Source organism: Aulostomus chinensis, chromosome 4 (assembly GCF_037954235.1).
Source record: "Aulostomus chinensis isolate RoL2024-O1b breed Wild chromosome 4, RoL_Achi_v1.0, whole genome shotgun sequence".
In the NCBI taxonomy this organism is placed as follows: Eukaryota; Metazoa; Chordata; class Actinopteri; order Syngnathiformes; family Aulostomidae; genus Aulostomus; species Aulostomus chinensis.
Window position 1 is genome coordinate 1,476,703 of NC_141323.1, and position 23,819 is coordinate 1,500,521.

The window sequence follows — 23,819 nt, forward strand, 5'->3', positions numbered from 1 at the left end:
ATCTTTGCGTGACACTCATGTTTACAAACTGAACCTTTTTCATTTCACCTTGATGACATTCGTATCAGATTAACAAAGAAGTGAAAATGTGTTTGACAGAATGCTCTGCTAATGGCTCTTGTGCAGCACAAACATACACTCAGCTGGAAAAGTTGACTTTATCCACACGCCTTCCAAGGTCTTTTGGGTTGGATTTAGTTTCTCCCAAGGTCTTATGTCTATTAAGGATTTACACACTGCATATTGATGTTGAAAAACCTCTCAATGATAGTTTCGGCAGACGCGGTTTCTCTGTGCCAATGCACAGATGAAACGTTTGTAGAATTTTTACTGCATAGCCTGCTGTTGGTTGATTTCAGAACTTAGAGATGTGTGCAGTTAGACAAAAGCAGTAAAAATGCAGCACAAACAATTCTAGATCCCTGCCTCCACGGCCTTTTACACATTCATACAAAATGTTTCAGAATTCATTGTCTCTGCAAGGCAGCACATTGATCTAAAACAATGCCAAACCCCTGGGCTCTCCAGGTGGTGTGTGCTGGCAAAGCGAGAATGCTTCGTGGGTGTCTAGTCAGGGCGCTGTACCTTCTGATGTGTTTTTTCCAGCTAAATAAGGAAAAACTTAATCAGTCCTTGTTTCTCATCCCAACTCTGCTGACTGTTAGTCAGAAAAACTGTGACCTGGCAGGTGTGTGCTTATACAGTGTCTCCCCATTACACTGTTCGCCTGTCAAAGCCTTGATGACAATGCTTTCTTGAGCTCAACCAATGGGGAAGTTTTTTTTATGCAAGAACAATTTTTAAACCCCAATGGGAGATGTGTAAGCTCTTTTATAATATTATGTGGAGCACAGAATTTTTTTCTTTAAGATGTCAATTTAATTGTACGATTGTTCAGAAAGTCTCCTTATATAGAAAGTCCCAACATAGTCAAAGCTGTCAAATCATCGCGAAAAAGTATTGAATTTATGAACAAACAAAATGAATATGATCATATCAACAACTACAAACAGAGGAAAACCAAATTTTGATGGGGCAGCCTAAGTTTACAAAAAACAGGAAGTCACACAGGCCAACCCACAAAGGGTTGTCAGATCCAGCCCGCTTCCCTAGACCAACATTGAAAATAATGTACCTACATGCAAGACAGTCAACACATGCCCTTGGCAAAGTACTGTACACTGTTAAAGAAACAACTGTTTAAGCTCACCTAGGCAAGAAAATGCATCTCCCAGAACCCTTGTCTTGCCATGGATCTGCCTGACCACAGTGAAATCCTGCAAACTCCAGCTTATCAAACATCTATTCGTATTTCATAGTCTGCGCAGAAATAAGAGAGGACTGCAATCCAGAAAACAACCACAGGAGCACTCAGTGATTCGACATGAGCTTCCAAACGTTCTAGATTCACAAAAAAAACACCAAAGCTTTTTTCTTTGTGGTATAATTTCCATTTGCAATCAGATTTTTTTTTGGGGGGGGGGGGGTAAGAAATAAGATGATGTATCCCTTCAGAACCTTTCAGTGGAAACGCAGGAAGGGGAGTGCCCAGGCTGTTGGCACTCTCTGACAAAATACTAAGCACGTTGTTATCCACAATGCTAGTCAGATCAGCAGAGGATGTAAAGTAGTGGCCAGGACAACTTAATTGCTGAATTGCAAATGTGCAGCTGAGGAGACAATCAGAGGAAAAAGGCAAAAAAAAAAAAAAAAAGGTCAGACTATGACAGATTTTGTTTTTGTTTTTTTTTACAAAAGCCCCTGTAATAGTCATTGATTGATCCGAGAAAAGCAAAACTTAGATCAGACGACTGGAATGGAGAAGCTGTAATGCACTCCATTTGATCAGGACCTTTCGAGATGTATTGTATGCATTCACATGAACAGATCAACCCTCCTACCCCAGACGCTTGATCTCCTGATGGGAAAAGTGGTTTTCAGCAAACACATGTCAATGAGGAGGAGGTCCGTATAGTCTTTAGTGGTGCAAAAAGCTGCAGTCCAGCCATGTCTTTGATCAGTGGACACAAACACACGGCCAAAACTTGATATGCATTAATCAGAGTCAGGATACACAGACTGTACCGTGTCTTAAATATGCACATTTCAGAACGTGCCAACATCAAACAATCCTACTGTATACTTTGATACTCAGCACCCCAAATGGATGTTTAATTTATGCATTTATCCCTTGGACACGATTCAGGAAACTGTAGGTTTTCTTTTCTGGACTGCTGAAGACCTCTAATTGCCCTATTTAATGTAAGATAATGGAAGAGAAGGAGATTGTTTTCTCTCTAGTAGCAAGCTGCTCAAGTCTGTTTAGCACCGTTTCTAGCTTTCAAGTTTTAGGTCAATCCCCAATCTGCATCATATTCTATACACCTATAAATGAGACCATATGTTACTATTTACACATAAACTTGTACCTGCCAAAGTTTTGGGATTCCCTTACAGTTCCACCTAAATAGCTTAAAAGTTAAGTGAAATATTCTGATGTCGGTTTTGGTCCTGCATATACTATTTGAGGTGATTTGCTATTTATTTATGTTGAGACCTATAATACTGGTTGAATGCATCATTAATATAATCCTCAACTCGGGTAAGGGCAGTTTTCCCTTGCAATTCACAAGAAATGGTCAAGCCAAAAAAGTGCATGTTTCAAATTTACTATTCACACAATGCTAAAGGGACCCATTTTCAAACAATCATATGCAGCTTTACCACCAGACGGCGGTGAAAGAAACGTTATTCTAGAAAAGAATCATTCGATGACTGAGGGTTGAGTTTTGTCTCCCACTTAAATTCAGCGTCCTCAGCTACTCCACTGTGCACTCTTTCATCAGTAGCTTTGGACTCTGTCTAACCCATTCTTTGCACTGTAATATCCACCCTTTTTTATTGGGCCTGGGTCTAGACGCAGGGCAAATGGACTGGAAAAACGCTCCCTGTCTTGTCCTAGACGCATCCTTCTCGATCACTCTCTCCCTCCTGAGAAGAATGTTTCTGCACTTCTTCCCCATGACCCATCTCTCTTTGTCTGAACTTCTCCATTTTTTTAAAGCATCTTCTTCACCCTTGCTTCATTCCCCTCATGGACTTTAACTTTGTTGTCTCTGCCTTTAACCCCTGCCAGACTGAAGCTGCTGTCATTCTGAATCCATTAGGAATGGCTCATTAATAATGTTGTCAGCTGCTGGGTTCCTGTAACCCGATCACACTGTCACTCACCCTGGGGTCCCATCTGCAAAGGGCCCCCACCCTCTCTGGCTGGCAGATCTGTGGTAATTAGGGAGGCTAATAGGCAGCTAGCTTAAACAGGGCAGCAGCAGAGGGTAGAGCTTCTGTTAACACTTAATTTAAAGGGAGCTTTTGAAAGCACTAGGTAGAAGGCCCCGAGATTTTCAAGCATCTCAAATTCCCCTCCCAAAAAGACAGAGCTGAGGGGTACAGAGAGGAAAAAAGGTTTCCCCCCTCCGGTGATCTTGACAAGCCTTCTCCTCAGACAAGGCACATTTTCCTCCGGGGTTCAAAGCTACATTCTTTTGAATGCACTTGAAGTTGGATGCGGGTTTGGCAAGGCTTAGCCTAACCTTGCAGTGCCTGCAAGTGTCCTGAAGCTAAAACTTTTTTCTGCCCCATGTCAGTGCCAAACAATAGAACTCAGGAGCATAAGGAACAAAATCACAGGGAATTGGAAAGTCCGGCTCATTTGTCAACTTGACTCAGGTCAAAAATAGCTGTCCGTGTTTTCTTTTTGCTCTGACTGGAAGTCCTGCAGGTTCACTCGTAAAAAAAAAAGGCTTTCCTCTGTTTCCTTCTGTTCTCTCTTGTTTTGTTCTCTCCTCAGCACAACAGTGTGTGTGAAATAAGGTGTTTGTCTGTTGTGTTGTTCCTTCACTTCTCTTCAACAATTGTTGGAAGAATATAGTTTTGACTTGAGACCCCTCAGTGTCACTTGTTCAGTAAGAAAATTATTGCTGATATTACACAAAAATTCAAGAAAAATCGTTTTTTTTTAAGATACTTTGACTGCTAGCACTGCACTGAAGTGCCACACACATGCACACTCTTCTCTTTTACCAGCTGCTCTCTCATTACCTCTTGCCTCATTTTCTCCTCTTTGACAGACACTCAGTCATTCACACACACACACACACACACACACACACACACACACACACACAAACACACTGCCTTTCCTTTGTCTGGATGTTTTTTTTGTAGCTGTGCAAGGAAAGAGTGGAAAACTGAGGCCAGTTTGTGACATGCAGAACAGGACCCCTGTTGTTGCTTCACACCAACCATCAGTGGCAAGAGACTGACAGGGAACTCATTGTCGAGAAAAACAACACAGTGTTCGTCCCAGTGTTTGTAGTTTGTATATTTGTGTGTGTGTGTGTGTGTGTGTGTGTGTGTGTGTGTGTGTGTGTGTGTGTGTGTGCGTGCGTGTGCGTGTGTGTGTGTGTGTGTGTGTGTGTGTGTGTGTGTGTGTGTGCGTGCGTGTGCGTGTGCGTGCGCAGTTCTGGCTGTGTTTAGTCTTTCAAGATCAGGCTTGACTTAGGCAACCCCTTAGCGCTTTTCTTTTAGAGGAGCAAAAAGAGGATTTCCTGACAGAGTGAAGACTGTGTGAACTTTGACCTCTGCTGTAACAGCTGTATATCATGGCCTGTTCATATAGACAAGGAAAAAGGAAAACTGAACTGGTGTTTTATTTTATTGAATGCTTTTCAGATTTGGTATATACGTGTACCAGTACTTAAAAATTGACAGTTTCTCCTGAGTGGCCCATGACTGTTTGAGGGCACAGAGGCATAATGATATAATGTATTTGTTATTTGCAACCCTGATCCCATTCGAGGTATAGCGACAGCTACAGAAGTGGAAAGAGTCATCATCATTGATCGATAGCCTTAATTGGACATCTTTAAAACAATTAAGTCAACAGAAAGCAAGTGAATAAATAACAGAGAAAATATATTGCAACACTGACACACAGGAGAAGAATGTACGAGTCACAGTCTATTAGCGAGCAAAAGGGGAAAACATCTAGCAGGGATGAGGAGAGACCACATTCTCTGTGACTCAGCAGTAGTCACCTGTGATTCAGGGTCGAGTCACACTCACCCCTGGCCCCAGATGTTTAGCACATCCATATGGTTCCTTACAGGAAATGTCAAGGCTAAGAGGTACAAGCAGCCCAGCTAACCGCACTGCTATTGACCTGTGTGTCGTTGTGACTCTTTGATGACTGCAGGTTGCATAAGCTGGACTCTTACTGGAACTGCCTGTCTGGTGGTTAAGTTAAGTCTGGGCCATCATGTTCTGGGATTATTTCAGATGATGATGTGTTACTGTTAAAAGTGTGGTCACATGCTCTGGTGCACTGTTGATGCTTGATGATTGTGCCATTAGAAAGTGCCCGTTTGCACATCACCCCTTTTAGATATCACTTTCACAAATGTCCAAACAGATCAGCACTGACCAGTCACCATAATGTGTTTGCAACTGATTGAGTGCTCTCTCTCTCTCTCTCTCTCTCTCTCTCTCTCTCTCTCTCTCTCTCTCTCTCTCTCTTTCATCTGTTTGAGGATGAAGATTGCTAATATGCTGTTGTGCGAGTCAGGCAAAATGTCTTCAAGTCTACTCAGCATCTCATGTATCAGGTTTTTTGGTATTAGGCCAGCGCTAGAAACCATTTTGAGCAGCTGAGTGATCAAGGTATATCATTGGTGCAGCAGTCAAGTGTTGGAGTTTTCCATTGGCTACTGCTCTTTCATCATTAATTGCAGCAATCGTGTGAAATGTGACTTTTTTTTTAGGTCAGCCCCAAAGTTAGCATTGCCGTGGGTTCCCTTGACAAAAAGCCATTGGTACCACATTGGATTTTGATTGTAGCTGTATTGTATTGTATTGACTCCAATTTAGTGTCACATTTTGGAAGACTTTTTGCATTGAGAGAAGTTTCAATCATAGCAAACATAAGACACATCAGTGTTGTCAGCACAGTTCTTCTGCAGAATCCTCTGAGATGATTTCAAACACAAATGTTCCATGTCATTCCTCTAGTGCACACTCCCTTTAGAAAATCCCTGATTTTACAGAAGTGGTGTCTGACAGTCTGCTCACTCAGTGCTGGCTCTACTGTCTGGGCTGAGATTTATGACCTCCAGGAAGTGTGTGCCCTCTCAGTGAGATCCAGTTCCTGCAGCCACAAACAAACCCTTTGCTTGGTGTTCGGTCGATGCTGGTATGTGTTTGTCTGGCAAAGCATGGAAGATGTGGTTTTGCAGATTGCCATTTAATCAAGTAATCCAGCAGTCAACAAAATACATTTCTGTTATTTAGTATTTATTGGTCTTGCAGTGATGACTGTATGTTTTTATATTTAACACAGCAGATGAGCATTTAATAATAACAAAGTCCAGACTTCACATTTTGTGTGTAAAACTTGTTTTTGCTAAAAGGTAGTGCACAAAGAGTTTCACCATGGTGCAGTGGCTAGGACTTGTAGCCTCACACTAAGAAGGTTCGGTGGTTCGAGCCCCGGCTCGGGCTGAGGATCTTTCTGTGTTGAGTTTGCATGTTCTCCCTGTGCCTTCGTGGGTTCTCTCCAGGTACTCCGGCTTCCTCCCACAGTCCAAACAGAGACTAGGCTAATTGAATACTCTAAATTGACCGTACATGTGGCGGTGAGTGTGAATGGTTGTCTGTCTATATATGTTGGCCCTGCGATGGGCTGGCGACTGGTGTTCCCCGCCCCTCGCCCAAAGGCTGCTGGGAAAGGCTCCAGCTCCCCCCGTGACCCTCCAATCCGTGGATGGATAGATGGCAGTACACAAAATTGTGACAGGAAAAAATGAATTTGTGTTGTCCAAATTTCAGGCAGGCAGTCAGGCATCCTCTTTGACCTTGTTGACAGCACTAATAGAGAGGCAAGGAGGCCCAGTCCCTAACAGCTGAGGCATCACAGCTCCAATCTCCGCCTGATTTGCTCCGAGTCAGCAACACTTGGCCCCTTCACAAAGTTTACATACAAGCTTGAACATTAATGTGGTCATGATGGTGTAAGGAGATGCCTGTACAGTATATAAATGTGTCTTTCACACACACATACAAACTATAGAAAACACGAGGGTATGATGATACTGTATGTGGTTGGTGATAATGGGGGAAAGACAGCATATTTGAGGATTATAGGGGTTGCTTGTGGTCTGTTTTGAGAACCTTGATGTTAGAATAATCATGGGCTTTTGTTGATTATACTTTAACAACAGCATTAAAAAAGATAAATACCACCTCTATTTGCTGTTAAATGCTATCCTTTCCTGAGATTACACCATCATTAAGTATGCAAAACAGTTGCTGCTTGAAAGTAACACCACTCGATTTGCTGCAACATTTTCTGACCTCTACGTAGCTCACATCTGATGCCACTCATTTAATGTTGCACTTCCCCGAGTTGACAGAATTCCAACAGATACAGTATTATCAGTCAAAACCATGTTTAGCCCCTAAATCCTAACATATGCTGGGAGAACTCATTGTTGCACCCTTCCCTCCTAGGAGATCCCCATGTCTTTAAAACTCCCTGATGCCAGTTTATAATACAGGTTAATCTGAATAGTATGCCTTGTATGATTTTGATGTGTAAAATCAGTTATCGTATCATGTGCAGGGTTGTGGGCTTTCACAAGTCCCAGCTAATATTGAGAGAGAGGACAGACAACCATTTATGCAATTTGAAGTAATCATTTCATAAAACTTTGCAGGCACAAGAAGAATATGAACATTTTCACACAAAAGCCCTGTCTTGCCAACATGGGCCCAATAACCTTCTTGTTCATCAATGAGAGTGCCCCTAGTGTGCTTCCTTGATGAACAATTAACTTTCACTGAAATTAGAGGCTTCTTGGCATCCAGAAGTTCCAGATCAATTCCAAAATTGAATCAATTGTTCCTCAAATCAAGGTCTACTATCTCACCAAAACTACTGTACCACCTCAATCAGGTTTACAGCCTGACAGACTGGTGATCACATGAAATCCTTGGCAAAGGGAATAAAAGATAAATGATTTTCAATCAGAGAAGCAAATTCCCAGTCATCTAAAAACACTAATGGGTTTTATTTAATCTGCTGTAGCTCTCATCATTGCACCCTGTCTGCTGTAGCATAGTTCTAAAAGTGAATTTTTGAAGGCATATTTCATGCATTCAGTGTCAGTACTCCCTTAGGTCTGGACAGTTTGGGGTGGGGGGCTGCAGCAAACACAGGGATGCATGCTTCATTGCTAACCAAAGAGCCAAAGCCCCCTCTGCTTTTGAAGTGGCCAGCAGCAGTTCTGGCTTTCACCCTCAAACAGTGAATTCTTGAATGACTCATTAAGATTGAACCGACCCCTGCCTGCTCCCCAGCAGCCGGCAGCTCCCCAGTAAGGCTAATCCAGTAGGCTCTGCTGCTATAGGGAAAGGCTTGGTGTTAGTGCAGTGGAGTCCTCTGCTGGTGATCTTTCAGAATACAGTTTACAATATCAAGGGAGGATGAAGGCAGTGACGCAAAGGAGCTTGTTTTTTTCCTTCTTCTTCTTCTTCTTTTGTTTGTTTCAGTGAGTTCTGCACTTTGAAATGTACTGAAATTCTGAACTAGAGAAAAACTTCTTTTGGCTGTTTTTTTTGTGTAAATAAAAATAAAATAAGTAATCAGAGCCTTACATCATACTAACATACAATAGTGTACCTGAAAAACTAAAAAAACTATTAAAACTTCTCAGAAAACAGAAAAATATATTGAAAACAATGAAAATTTACATCAGTCCACTGTGAAAACAGTTTGCAATGTCAGCCTTAATGATGGATTATAAATATATGAATGCTGTGCATGAAATGGACACTCCAAAAGGTCATCTTATGGCCCATAATTTTGGAAAGCTGCACAATTATTAAATAAATACTGTAAATAAATGATAGTCAATAATTTTGCATGGAAATGCATTAAAACTAAAACAAGTCTGTTTTTGAAGTTATAGTAGAAAGTATAGCTCATGCTGAACAAAGTGGTCTGAAAAGTAATTACTTAAGTATAGTAACTGTGATATTTCCTGCCCTTAAGTGTAACTTGGATCAAATTTCCATTGTTTCTGGTGATCCAATTTATAACTGACCTTCAACAACAGGGACAAAATGTCTGAAATAAACAAAAGATAATAAACATAAAATTTGAGCCAACTATTTCCAAATACCTTCCTTTGCTGAAGCAACATCGACCCATTTAAAGGCTCGTCTTATTAACAGTAAACAAAACAATCGGGGTGCTCAGGGTTGTAGCGTTATGGTCCTGTCATCGTCCTCTGAGAGGTTTGGTAACAACAAACCAGTCCAGGGCTCCTGGCAGTCTGGGCAATCAAAAGCTCATTAATCTAGCGATCTACATTAATTTGCTTGTGGACAAGCAGATGGAGGTCCTGATTCAAAGCAAACAGACACGTGCTGCATATTAATGGCAGTATAAATGTGAGCAAACAACAAAGGCCAGATTCATCCGATCAAGATCTACGAGTTTACCATCAAGTAATAAAACTTGTTGACGTGCGCCGGCTTGATAACAACACCCATATGTTCTATATTTCGTTTCATGAATAAAGGGCACTTTCATGGGAAAGAAATGTAATTTTGCAGTTGATGTGAGTGAAAGTGCCTCTAACTGGTCAACCAGCAGCCACAACCAGTGGAAGTGAGCGGCTGACTCATCTTGATTTAATGAAGAGTGAGCCAGTCAGATGCCAGGAGGAAGTGTGACTAATCAGAGCTGGCTAGCGATGACTCACACCAATACAGATCATGTCCTCATGATCCGCTTTTTGTTGGAATAACTTCGTAGAGAGTAGAATAACTTGAAACCTCTGGGGGAAGAACGTGACAGGATCATGTCAGTCCGCTTGTTAATGGTCTGAGTGTGTGTGTGTGTGTGTGTGTGTGTGTGTGTGTGTGTGTGTGTGTGTGTGTGTGTGTGTGTGTGTGTGTGTATTCCTGGCAGAGCTTCTTGCTGCAGCAGGGGTAGCTAATGACATGGTAGCCCTTTTTGCCTCTTGATTTATTTGTGTGTTTTGGAGGGGGAGGAGCCTATAGAGAGCTGAAGGAATGATTACAGAGCTCAGCAGCATCCAAGAATAGACGGGTGTCAGCTGGAAACCCCGAGACGCTTGTTATGTCCACTGTGCAGAAAAAGTTTACCCATCATTCAACAGTGATGCACTGGACATTGATGCAGCTCATCTTGTGAGCAAAACAGCCAAGAAATATAAACTGTGGAGAATCTGAATGCCACATAAATATATGCCTGCTATTTAAATTGGCTGCAGGCTACATGCCTTATCTGAACCAACCTGAATCGATCAGTTAAATTCATTTATTTTTTCTTTATTTCTTGCATTTTTGTGAATAACAGAACGGGTGTTAAAAGGATGTCTATGTGATGTGTGTGATGGTGGCAGAGTCTGGCTTACATGCCACAGAGCCAGCAAGCCAGACGCTGTCTCACATGCTGTGGTTACCATGGTAAGGTGAGATACTGCCTATGTCTATGTGCGTGTGTGTGCTTACATCTCATAAACCTTTGATGAGCATGCTGTAGCTATCTTTGTGAGGACCAGTTATAGTTTGTAACCAGCATTTTGAGGATATTTTGAGGAAATTAGGACATGAGACTTGGTTTGAAGTTAAGGGTAGATTTGGGCTGTAAGGGTTGGGAATGGATCATGTGACTGAATGTCCTCAACCACAGCACACCGAAGTGTGTTTGAGTGTGTGACCTCTTCAGTCTCTGCTACAGTCTGTAGTTGATGATTGCTTGCTTTGACATTATTTATAGGACTGGTAATATTTTTAACCTCACTGATCTTATACAAGATTTTAAAAAATGGCAATCCAGTTTACAGATCGTACAGATGAACTGCCTTCATTCAAGAATTTAGGAAGCTTAAAGACATTATTTTAGTGTGGATGGCAAATCCCTTCCTTTCGTTTAAACAGGGTCATTTTGAATATGGAAGTGTTCCCGGCATTTCAGTATTCAGGCATAAACTGAACACACGGCTACATTGGAAAAAAAAACACAACAAGAATATAACCTTTAATTTCACCAAATAAGTACATTAAATAGTATCGGTTTCATTTATTGCGCAAAGAGCTTTGTGAGAGCAATTAAGATCAGTTTTATGGGAATAAACAAGTAGATGTAAAGCAGTGCAGCGAGCTAGCAAAATTGCAAGCTGTTTGTTGCGTTACCATTTTTACACCAAAATTCAAACCATTTGCCAGCAGGACACTTTGCTTTCCTCGGTTTTGAGACCCTTCAGTTTTGGAGCTACACTCACTTTTGCTCTGTGGCCAGCAGCAAGTTAGCATGAATTGTTAACATTACTGTGGTGTAATGTTTGTATACTGTTAATACAAAAGAGTCCAATGGCAATGTTTAAGAGCACCATGTTGAACAGGAGACAGATTTATTTTCATGTTTATGGGAGGGCATTGCTTTGGAAATTGCTGAAAATTTGCGCTTCTACCCAGTAATGGTCATATCACAGCCACCAAATGCTGGGGCAAGGACTGTGCTGCAGAAATTATTTAGCCTTGGAAAACAATGGAAAAATATAGCTGCTGTCAGGCCCTTTTACGTAGGGTCTTGAGGTCCCCCACAAGGAAGTTTTAGTTATAAATTCTTTATTTCCTGTTTTCGGGGGAATTTGAGTGCCACAGACATTAGAAAATCTGCAGTAAATTGTAATTTTATTTACTGGATTAATAGACAAGCGGAGGATGTGGCCACCAATCACCACAGGAAGTTTTTCCAGGTGAAATAGCTGCAAATCTTAAGTAAAATCTAATAATTCTGTCATGAACATAATTTGCGCAACTTTAAAATAACTCTTATGTTGAAATTTACATTCAAGGCTGATAGTGTTTAATGGTGTAAAAGTATCAAGTGATGGATTTGTCTGCAAACTTACGCCATGGTCATGACAGTCTCATATATTAGGATCATTTAACTCTCCTCAGAGTGATATAAACGGAATAAGAGGTTTCACAATTTTTCCACTTCACTAAAAACAGTAACTGCTGTTTTATTTAAAAAAAAAATACATATTACATTTAAGGACTGACTTATTTCAAGGAAGAAAGTTATTAATCTCTAATGTTTCCATGTACTCACCATACGGAGATCACTTCCCGTCCCCATTCATTATGTTGTAACAAGAGACAAAAAGTTGATTGTTCTCAATTTGTACTATAGTGCACCCGAATTCTGCATTCAAGGAAACTCGGAAGTCAGGAAAAAACGAGTTCCAAGTTGGAAAACAAATAGGCGACTAATAGCAAGTTTATATCCGCAATGTTCTTTCCAGTAATCCAGACTTTAGCCCATGATTTGAAATCGTATTGTACATCACTCTGATTACTGCAATATGTGGAATTAAACAGCGATTTTTCCATCTCTCTTGGCTTTGCCCTGTTGTGACTAACTTACTTTACAACGTTCCCACATATTTAGAGTGGCCTTTGAGTTGACAGTGGCGTGAATGTAATGATGTTATCTTCAGTTTGGAATTCAGACTTCCAGATTGTCTTGAATGCGCCACAAAGTTCAGCTGATCTATATGCATGTGAGGTTGAAGGGGATTTTTGAGGATACACTGGACAGCTGGTTCTGATGAAACAGAATTACATCCACTGGACGATGACGTGACGACTGTTTGACAGCAACAAGACGATTGGCTCAGATAGGCCAGATATGATTGGTCCAAGTGTGAATTGTAAATCAGTCAGCTGATTGGGTTGGAAGATGGAGAGGAAAATGTCAAACCAGAATAATCATGATAGTCGCTATAATTGCACCCTGCTTAGCTTCATTTGGATAACTCGGACTGCTGAACTCATAGAAAATGTCGTGGAAAGATTATGAAAACATTTCTCTTATTCTGTGTCTTGTATTTTGTATTTTACTCCATCAATTTTTGTTTTCACCACTGCACTTGTGTGTTTTATAGCTGTGCAAACTTAATGACCTGTTTGAGCAACAATGCGAAGAGAGACTGTGTAAATCCAATCTGTTTTGGGGTCAAGGCTGCTGGCAGGGATAGGAAGTGTGTTTGAGGATGTGTTTGTTGAGGTCGTGTGAAAATACAACGTGAATCAACAGCTGTGCTTAACTCGGGATGAAATAGTAACAAAAAAAGTTAAAGGTCAGAGTTGATGTCAGTAGTCAGTGAGTAGATTGATAGCAATAATTGAGCTGCATCTCTGGCTCCGTAAAGCACAATGAATCTGGATATTTCACCATTTTCCTGCTACAAATCATTGGTTGTAATTGATGCTTGTAACCACTGACAGTTTGTCCAATTGCTCAACAAACTCAGTTGCTGCAATTTATTCCTGTCTGGCTTCCGCTGTCTGTCTCCAAATTGTGTTTGTGCTCATCTGTCTTCAAGCTGTTTTGGAGCTGTCATTTCTTTTTTTTTTGTTTCCCTCCTCCTCTCTTCCTCTCTCCATCTCGTCACCCTGGCCTTTAATCCTCACTGGGCTACAAGGGATCATAAGTGACTGACAAGTGTGAACGCATCCAACATGGATTGTGTGTCCAAACCTTCCCCCGGCCGTGCAATTATGTCATTTTCTGCTCACGACATTCCCCTGAAGGGACAAAGTAGCTTGGCAGATCGAAGCATGAGAAAACAATGACTGAATATTTCAGTTTTTGGCAACACACGCTTCATTTTTACTCTTTTATTGACTCATCATAGTGAAGTCACTCAGTCAGTGGCAGTCTGGAAGTTTGAGGCTGCCGGACCTAATCTTCTACACCGCAGAAGCCTAGAATAGAGCCCAGTTGATGCTGGGTGATGCAGTAAAGGTATGGGATGAAGATTTTCTGGTAGTAGTTGAGCAGGATACACTCGAAATATTGCACTCAAATAGAGCACAAGTAACGTCTTAACTATACAAAGCATATAGCACATTGCTTCAGGAAATGCATTTAGTTACTCTGTAATTCATGCTGCAGCATTTTTCTGAACCATTACATTTCTGGCTAAGCACTGTTTAAATTTTAACTCACATGAATGCAACCACTAAAAATGCCTGGTTAAGAGCTTGACTGCCCAAACTTTTTCCCTTGGATGGGCAAAACACAATGGCTGCAGATCCACCATTTATTTAAAATGTTATGATGTATTCTGTCTGTGTATTACTCACTCTAATTCACTTATGCTCAACTGACACCCTACACAAAGGGTCACCCTGTTGCGTGATCAAATTATGACAAAAAAACGATTAAGGTTTGTGTGACAATGTGTTTTTACCTCGTAAAAAACAAAATTGCTGTGACTTACATAATTATTCTAATCAATTATTATCATTATTTATGAGAATAAAAGTATGTTTTTAATCAATTTGAGTTTGGCAGTCTTTATGACCCTCATAAATGTGCAAAATGTAAACATTAGTGCGTACTCAGCTGTCGCTACTTTGCAGCTACTAGTTAGCAGGGTAGCTAATGTAGTCATTGGTAAAGCTGCCTTCCCAGGATAAACGTTGTGCCCTTGCTCCACTATGAGATCATGCTGAAGAGGCAAAGCAGAGGGTAAAATGTTGTACAAGGTTTCTCTGCAACAAAGCTGTCTACATTAACAGCTACGTCAGCATTAGAAGTAGTCAAACACACAATTACGTCTGTGTTCAGAAATACTTTGAAGGACACAGCTTTAGCTTCCATTGTCCCTTGCTCGCTTGAGCCCCTTTCAAAATGTTACATACAGCTGCTATCTCAATTGTTATCTCATCTCAAATGGCAGCAACAACTGCTGGCAACGCAGAGTCACTGATCATGGCATGAAAGTTGTCACGGGATAGTCAAAGATTTTTTTATTTACTCTTTAGCATTTCATCCAACCAATGTGTCGATAACTTTAAGTCAAAACTCAACAGACTCAATCCACCAGCACAATGTATTTCACAAACAAGAGCCAAAAACATTTTTCATCTCAGATAAAAAAGTTGATCATTAGGATTAGTATTTTAACTGTGTGTTTGTATGTGTGTGTGTGTGTGTGTGTGTGTGTGCGCGCGCATCATTCTCAGCACCAACCCTCTCACTTCATACATCCACAGTGGTGTGACTGACAGCTGGCATGACAACAAGCAGGAGCATTCTCATTCACTGCCATCTGATTGCTGTCCATTTCAGCCTCTTTAACAGTTTCGTGGGGAACATCAGCAAAGTCATTATTTCTCATCCATCATCACATGAGCAAAAGGAAAAATCTACAGTTTCTTCAAACTCCCCACTCAGGTACAAGATTGGAGTTAAGCCATGTTTGAAACTGCTGCTGGGTCTGAATAAGAGGGCCTCCCTATTTTGCTGTCAGGACATTATAATAATAGTTAGTGAGGGATTCGGGCGTCAAATTTATCTCAGAAATTGTTTATATAGTGTAAATGGCTTCCATGTCCTTTGATAATGTGGTTAGACACTGACAGCAGCCGTCTGCACCCGGGGGTTCTGTCAGAAACCTCACGGTCATGTTTCATTTGGATCTCCTTCCTCAGCAGTGATATCAACAACAGCATATTTAAGATATCAGAAGGATGAGGACATTCATCACTTTAACTTACCCTAGAAAACTAAATCATGCTTTTACTTCCTCTAGAATTTGCTTAATTCACCCACCCAAAGAAACTATATGGAAACACATGTCCGCCAGTAACAGAAACTAGATGTAATTGTGAGAAGAAAAAAAATTCTGACTTAAAAGTAATGATGTCATCATTTTGAGATAGAGCAAAAAATAAATTATAATATTTGTATTTGCTCCATTTCTTGATGTTCCACTATCCCTTCTAATTGTGATTTTCTATCTCATAATTTTGACCTTTTGATTATACAATTATATATTGCTATAAATTCGCAAGGATTTTGCAGGCAGTTATTTTATTAAGGTCTGTATGTACTGTTTGCCCATCTTCATGTAGGATATCATCATTTCAGACACCCAGATGAAAGAATACACCAAACTCTCCTTGGTTTTTGCATGGTTTTGGTTCTGTGGTGTATCTGCAGTGGGCTGTTCTTCCCAGAGTTCACCTGTCAATTACACAGCTCCGCCAGAGTACATTTTTGTTGAGTTTGGCTCTCTGTGGTTGGCTTTTTTTCCATAAACTGTCTGGACAGTGACGCTACAGTCCGGTCCAGTCTGTGCCGTTTCCATCTCTCCATCATTCATGTTTTTTTTTTTCTTTTATGAGGCAGAAACTCTCACAGGAAGCTCCCTTCACATTGATTCTATTGGTTCATTGCTTGTTTAGTTAATGCAGCTTTATGTTGTGTTTAATTACATTTAAGACTCATGAGGGAGCATCTCTGGTGCCAAGTGGAGGATTTCAAGCCAATGTAGCCACAGAGGAAGCTTCTCTGTTGCTTATAAACAGCATTACACAGCTAAATGTCCTCAAAGGGATTGTATGTATATTTTCCCAAACATCCTGATTGATATAAAGCTTTTCATTTATTTGATGACGCTGGAATGATGCCCTGATTAAAGAGCCTGTCCATTAAGGATCATTCAATGTTAATAAATAGTGGGACATTCTGCCCCATCCTCAGCTTCTTCCTCTTTTACCCGGCTCCCCCCAGAGGCTGCATGGTACCACTGCAGTTCTCTGCCAATAATACCTGCGTAGCTGGAGTCACTGCATTGTGATCAGGACTGTTGAAGGCAGTTTATCTGCTAGGGGTGAGAGTCGGCTGTTTGTTATTGGCGTTGGGGATCTGTGGCAATGAGGGGGACAGATCTGCACAGCAGGTAAATGAGAAGAGAAGAGGAAAAAGATGAGAGAGACACTTCATGATTAAGGATAACATCACCAGAGAGAAAGGACTTCTGCTGATTGATGCTGAAAGAAAGAAAGAGGAAGAAGGGTGAGCAAAGGGAGGGGGGTTCAATGTGTGTGTGCTTTATTATAACGAGTAGCTGGGGAATTTGTTTACATGCATGTGTGTGATCATCCAGCGTGTGTCTCTGTGATGTCAGTGATCGCAGCATCACTGAAGGTGGCGTTATAATGCTGATGTTTTGCCTCTGTCATAGCGGCAGCTCTCTTAAAGCGATTGGGATTCAGAGGGGAGAGGCTAACGAGGGCAGGAGCCTGACAGCCTGAACTCTGAGTGCCACGGAAGAGTCAAGAAGTGAGTGGATCAGTGCCTCGGCGCTTACGCAGAAACAGGAGGCAGGCATCTTAAAGATGAGCTTTGATGTGGGTGCTTTGTCAACAGTTGAGAAGGAAGAGGGAAGGAGATGAGAAAGGGTGATGACTGGTGACAGAGGTCCCACGCCTGATTTGTACCTTTATGGGACATCACCCTCAGAAATGCTTGATAGTTGATGACACCCTGCAACCATGCTGAAAATCCAGGATGAATGTTTGGGTGAGAAACAGGAAGTATTAACCTTTTTTAATTCATCTAGTGTGGAGGAGGAGGAAATGTTCAGAAAGTGATTTAATCTTTGGTTGAGCAACAGTCTCTTCGAGGCAGCCGTCACTTCCTGCAACGGTTTCAAGTCGCAGATTCTGACAGCATGTTATACTTTTTGAGAAAATGTGAATCAAACACTCAGTTTATAAAGCAGTAAAGTAACCAAAAATGGCTTTTGGTGAGAAACCTAATTATGTCCTTCTGAAAGTGCTAAAATGTGTGCGATGGCCTCTGCTTGCACAAACTGACACAGTTCTGTTTATTTTGGAGCACACACACTCTTTTAAACTGCTAGTTGGACCAAACAAACATAGAAAGTGACGTGTTATTGTGAGCTGTCACAAAGTGTGGCCTCTTCAAAATATTTGGGCTACCGCGGCTTCTCAAGAAATGGTTTGAGGATTTTAGGTGTTTTTTTTTTTAGTGATTTAAGAACTTTAATTGATGATATTGTACACAATGTACACGTAGGTGCTTTTGATATCGTACACAATGTACACATAAGTACTTGTTTTGGTGATGATGAGATTGTTGGCCCCAAAAAAATAAACTTTAGCCCTAAGGAGACATCGTACAATATTTATCAGATCGGAATGCTTTACAACCACTTGTACACCATCTTCCAACTCATTTATTTCACCATGGGGCTTCAATTTAAACAGTAGAGACTTAAAACAAAGTCACAAATCCATGCAGACTCTATTTACTGTATGTTGAAGATTTCACTTCACACTACACATCTAATGCTCTATGTGGATACCACCAGTGGCTTGTTGTGTTTGTAGATTCATACAAGGAGGTTTTGTTTTTTTTGTCCAGTTTAAAGCAGAACAGGTGTTTGTAGACAGGAACAAGTGTTTACTCACAGCGAAATCTGCACTTTCGTTCACCTTGTTTATGATTGTCAGCTTATGTAAAGTTGATATGTCCCAGTGTGCCGCTAATCCAGTACTCCATGCAGCATAACACAAATTTTGCAAAGTTAGCATTGTTGAGCCTCTGGTTCTCTCATCTCAATGTCAGTGGGATTTTTGGATGGGTCTTTGGGTCAGCGTCTAAATAAGGTCTTTGAGCTTAAGTTACTTTCATGTTTGGTCAGTTGGCTTAAAATACAGCAGTAAATACCACACTCAGGATTTATGTACATTAATAATATCTTAAAAGAATGGATTACTAACAAGAGTGTAAATGAGACTGCAGATGCTGTCGGGGACATTGAATGTCATGACACCAAAAACAGCATCAACGATGTAGTTCCCTCATATCGTTACATTAGCTTATACCTCTTACAATTGTGTTAACGCTTACAAAATAACAAAAGTGATGTCCACTTCTTGAGATTATCGTGCTGAAGAAAACTTGTAACACCTGAAATAAAATGGGTCCATCTATGACATATGTGATTACCATAGCAACTAGCATTCCCGCTAATATTCAGCACTGACGCATGTCTTATTTTTTTCATGGCTGGTCCATGATCTAATTAGAAATACCATTGGCTTCTGTTCGAGGGAACTCATGGCAATGCTAAATTCCCGGTTGCCAACAAAAATATGTGATGTCCTGCAGCATTCTTTTAACAGAAACTGTATTCATTCAATCCCCCTCCTTTTCCTCCCCTCCAATTCTTTTTGACTCCTTACACAAGTGTCAAGGAAGTGATTGAAGGGCCCGCAGTGTTTCCCAGAAACCTTGCTGGCGCTGGACTCTGTCTCTCTCTCTCTCTACCCCCGTGTCCCTCCACTGAGGTGTTAATCCTCAATCCATGCTCCCTTTTGAGGGCCAGTGTGGGATAGAAAAACAGTGTAACAGATCAAAGCGTCCTCTTCCTCTTCATCGTTCCAGGTGTAGCGGCCACATGCAGGAACTTCGCTGTCCAGCAATTTGTATCCTGCAGCCTGATGCAGATGTTTATAGGAGCAGTTTCATTTCTTTCTTCCACTTTCTCCATCTTCCCGCTCTTTTGGTTGTGGTTTGCGAGTGCTTATGTGTGTTTGTGTGTATATTTTTACAAGCAAGTCCCATAGTGTATGTGTGTTTGTCTGCGTATTTGTGTGTGTGTGTGTGTGTGTGTGTGTGTGTGTGTGTGTGTGTGTGTGTGTGTGTGTGTGTATTTAAATGTTTGTTACCCTGCTCAGTTCTTCGGCTTTGCACTTTACGACTCCTCATCATGGAGAAAGTCACAGAGGGGAAACCACAACAGAGGAACTTGAGAGAGGCTTGAAAGGGAGCAAACATCTCTTTAAGGAGAGGGAAAGAGCGGGAGAGAGATGCTTTTAATTGAGAGTGGTGTGTGAGGTAAACAAGGGGGAAAAAAAGGATTGTTTCATCATGAGAAACATGGAAGTACAAGGGGAAATTCCTCAGGAAATGTGTACCAATCAAGATGTGGCGAGGCCTATTCAAAGTTCAGGAGAAAAGACAATTTGACAGAAAAACCAAGGTTTTAAAAAAAATCTGGGTATACCTAGAAAGTTTCATACAGTGGGGCAGCACAGTAGTAGCTCCAGATTATTATTGTTCTTATAAATCTTTTTGTGGATCCTGAAACTGAATTTGAGCGCGGCAGGAAGAAAGAAGATCCTCTGTGACTATCGCTGGAAATTTGTTTCAAACACCCTTCAGCACAGTAGGAAGAGCTTGTTTTAGGTCATGTTGTCATTTCCCAGGTGGTTCTCAGGATCTGGCAGGCAATGTTAGAAAGTATGGTGCTCAGTTACATAAAAATAAATCGTTTTACTGTAGCATACTCAGCCAAACGGACGTTTTAGTGTACGTCTGCCTCCAATCACATGGAGGCCAAATGTTATCCACATCTTTCGTTAAACTGCAGCTGTTGAGCTCAGTCTGTTTTCGCAAGGACAAAGAGTTGCTTATCCGTCAGCTTGAAGACTCAGATAAAAGATAATGTGTCTCTTAAGAGGTTTAGGTGACCATACCAATGATTATGTTCAGTTTGGAAAGTACAGCTACCTTTAACACCAAATGTCTCACTTAGGATTTAACTCATGTTAAACATTTAGCACATTTAACACTGATGTCTTGTCGTCCTTTTTGTTCCAAAATATTTGCCATCATCATCAGCCACAGAATGTAGGAATTGTTTTGACGTTTTCCATCTGTCTTTATTTGTCACATAATTTGCGTTTAAGTTCTCAGATATTTCATAGAGGTTTTCATTTTTAGACTCATGTCCAATAAACACCTGATAGAGCATTTACCTCAATGCTGTAATTACCTGAAAAAAGGGAAAAGACCTTTAAAAATGAGTTTTGTTGAGCAAGTTCATTTACTCAAACAGTGAATGATTAGTAATGGTTCTGCTTGCTTGATAAAATATGTATGTTGAGTAATAAAGATACTGTATGTGTGTTTGTGTGTGTGTTTGTGCACGTGTTTAGACAATAGCTGACCACTTCAGAGGACCAAAAGAAAGCAGAGTGAAGAGAACACTTGTTATGAGGTGTCATTGTTTGAAGGTCAGCAATGACTGTGAACAGACTCGGGGAGCAAAGCCTTTACACTTTATAGTGCACATTGCTCTATGTTTTGTGAAGCCCTTTGAGTTTGTCGGATGGGTTCTGCGGGGTTCTTCGGGACAGCGATGTTTGGGAGATGCCTAACCTGTTAGCTCATTAAATGATGTGAATATTACAGTCACCCACACTTGAACTTATCTTCTATTTTTGGAAGCTGTTGCTGTTCAGGGTTCACAATCCAGTTACTATAAGCCCTTGAGAACTGAAAATTCAGTACAATATAAAGTTGTAAATGTTGCACTAACTTTTTTCATACAGCTTTTAATGTGATTATTTTTACAGCACTAAGTGTCCTTATGCATTCATTTTCAAATAATCTAATAATTTTATTCTGCATAGTTTCTGTCATCCATTGCTGGATAATGCACTACTGTATGTTCATGTGCAAGTACCAACAGAAAAACCCAAGAATACTTTAATTTCAGAACTTTCCATTGGAATAAACAGGAATATATAGGAATTTTCAGGGATAATATTATATCAGTTTAACTACTGGGAAGGTTCATTATTTACTATGCATTAGGTGTCTTGTCTTGTACAACTAGAGCTTTATATATCTTTTACCAAAAACTTTGCTGTTTGTCCCACTCATGTCCTGCTCACTTACTGTTTGTACTGTCGTTACAGATTTACACTGACTGGGCCAATCACTACCTGGCCAAGTCTGGCTGTCCTCGTCTCATCAAGGACCTGAGCCAGGACGTCACTGATGGAGTCCTGCTGGCGCAGATCATCCAGATAATAGGTGGGCATCCAAACCAACAAACACGCACACAAACACACACACACACACACACACACACACACACACACACACACACACACACACACACACACACACACACACACAGCCTTTTCTTACAACTATATGGGGACCTGTCCTTGATATAATGCATTTCCAAGCCCCTTACACTGACTTTTATCATCACAGCTAAACAGCTCATCTTAACCTAATTCAAATGTTGAGACTAGAACCAACAGTCCTGATTTATGGGATCAAGCATTTTTTTTCCTCAAAAAGGCAGGCCCTCACAACACCCACCCACCCCCCAAGAAAGCATAAGAAGCATAATATTTTTTGAAAAGTAGTGAAGTAAAAGTATGAAGTCCACTAAAACAAACAAGTTCTCAAGGACAATATCAATAGAAATGAGTAAAAATAGTTACTTTCCACTTCTGCATTGACTCTCTGTGTCTAAACTTTGTTGTGGTGCCTCCGTCTGAGATTTGGGCCAAATCACAGCAGTTGTCCTATGACTTGGGTGCTGTGTGAAGTGCAGCAGCAGAGATCTATGGCTCTGACAGCCAAGGGTGCAGAGACATGTGTCCCCCTCCAGAGTCAAGAGATTCCTCTGTTGCTCTGTCTGTCATTTTCCTCTGCTGCCCATCATGACGCTATGTCTCTCCTCCTCTCTGGTGTGCTACCTCTGCTCTGTCTCCCACTCCTTCACAGGGTCACATTTGTCTGTGCTCTCCCTCTTTCTTTTCTCTCTCTCTGTGATCATACTTTCCCTTTCTTCATCCTCTCCCCGTCTGTCTTTGTAATGAGCTTGGTCTTACAAGAGTTAAGCAACACTTTGCAGTAACTGGTTTGCTTGTAATAGATATAACTATTCCAAATGGTTGCATATGAATTTAGTAAATGCATTAAAGTAATTAATACCTTTAGTTTTGGGTGTCATGTTTCATACTACCAGATGTTGAATGGATTTGATTTTGACTCTTAAGTCTTGCATTTAGCTTCTTACCTGGTTGCTGCCTTGACTCAGCCCTGAATAAAAATATCAACTCACCACATTTTTTGGAAGAACACTTACAGTCCATCTTCCTCAGAGCCAGACAAGAAGATAGATACCCTTCTTTTCTCTCTATGTGTACTTGGGAGCTGGGACCCACTGAGATTGCCTGACTGCTAGTCGGCTTAGTGCAATGAATGGTCGTGGATTGGCAGGTAAACATTCCTTTATCAAAAGTCATCAAATAGATAAGGCTTAGGATCTTGGTTTTTCCAGGGGTAATCTGCTTCATCATCTCTTACAAAGTCAGCCATTATTAGAAGAAGAAGAAGCAAAAGAAGGAAAGGAATTCCGATTGAATTTGATTTTCAAAATACAATATATCAGGATTTTATATCTTTATCTAATAACAACTGTTGTTCAAAACCCTAGTTGAAGAATAAAGTGTACATGATGATTTTTATTTTCATGTATGCTGACACTTCAATTCATTGCGGTAAGCTAACAAGCTATCACCTGGTCTCTGTGGGTCTAAGCTTCCTAATTTGCTCACAGAGGAGAAAAGAATCTTGTTTTCCGGCTCTGGGGACAATGGACAATAAACATGTTTAGCAAAAAGTTTTGGTCTTGTGCCCTTAAAGACATGTTTTCTTCCTCTATGACTTATATTACATTTCTGCCAAACTGGATGTGTTATACTTCCTGGTATCCAAGTGTTTGTTGATTACTCAGCATTTGACTGGATAAATAAGAAATGGATTATACCAAATGATGCACTTGAGAGTAAATTGACATTTTTTGATGGTTTTGTTGTTTGTAATAGTTTGTGGCAAAGGGGCACCATTAGCTTTAAGCCAACTGTATGCGGCGAGCTATTTCTGATGTCCCACAGTACTGCATAAGCTCAAGAAACTCTGTTTGTGGAATACTAAAAGGATTTTTTTTTTTTTTTGGATGGATAACCCTTTTACTTAAATTTTTTTTTTACCTAAAGTTAAATAGAAAATAAATAAATAAATA

At 40.6% G+C, this 23,819-nt stretch overlaps 1 protein-coding gene across 8 annotated transcripts in view; it reads left to right on the plus strand.

The window, feature by feature from the left end:
* nav3 (neuron navigator 3) overlaps positions 1-23,819 on the plus strand; it is a 198,400-nt gene that overhangs the window by 45,780 nt on the left and 128,801 nt on the right. For 7 of the 8 annotated variants that reach the window (XM_086200982.1, XM_086200974.1, XM_086200975.1 and 4 more), the window contains exon 2: positions 21,691-21,808. In XM_086200982.1, the coding sequence (XP_086057108.1) occupies positions 21,691-21,808 (118 nt within the window). Of the gene's footprint in view, positions 1-16,701; positions 16,970-21,690; positions 21,809-23,819 lie in introns of those variants that run through there. The other variant, XM_086200978.1, reaches the window with a different exon arrangement.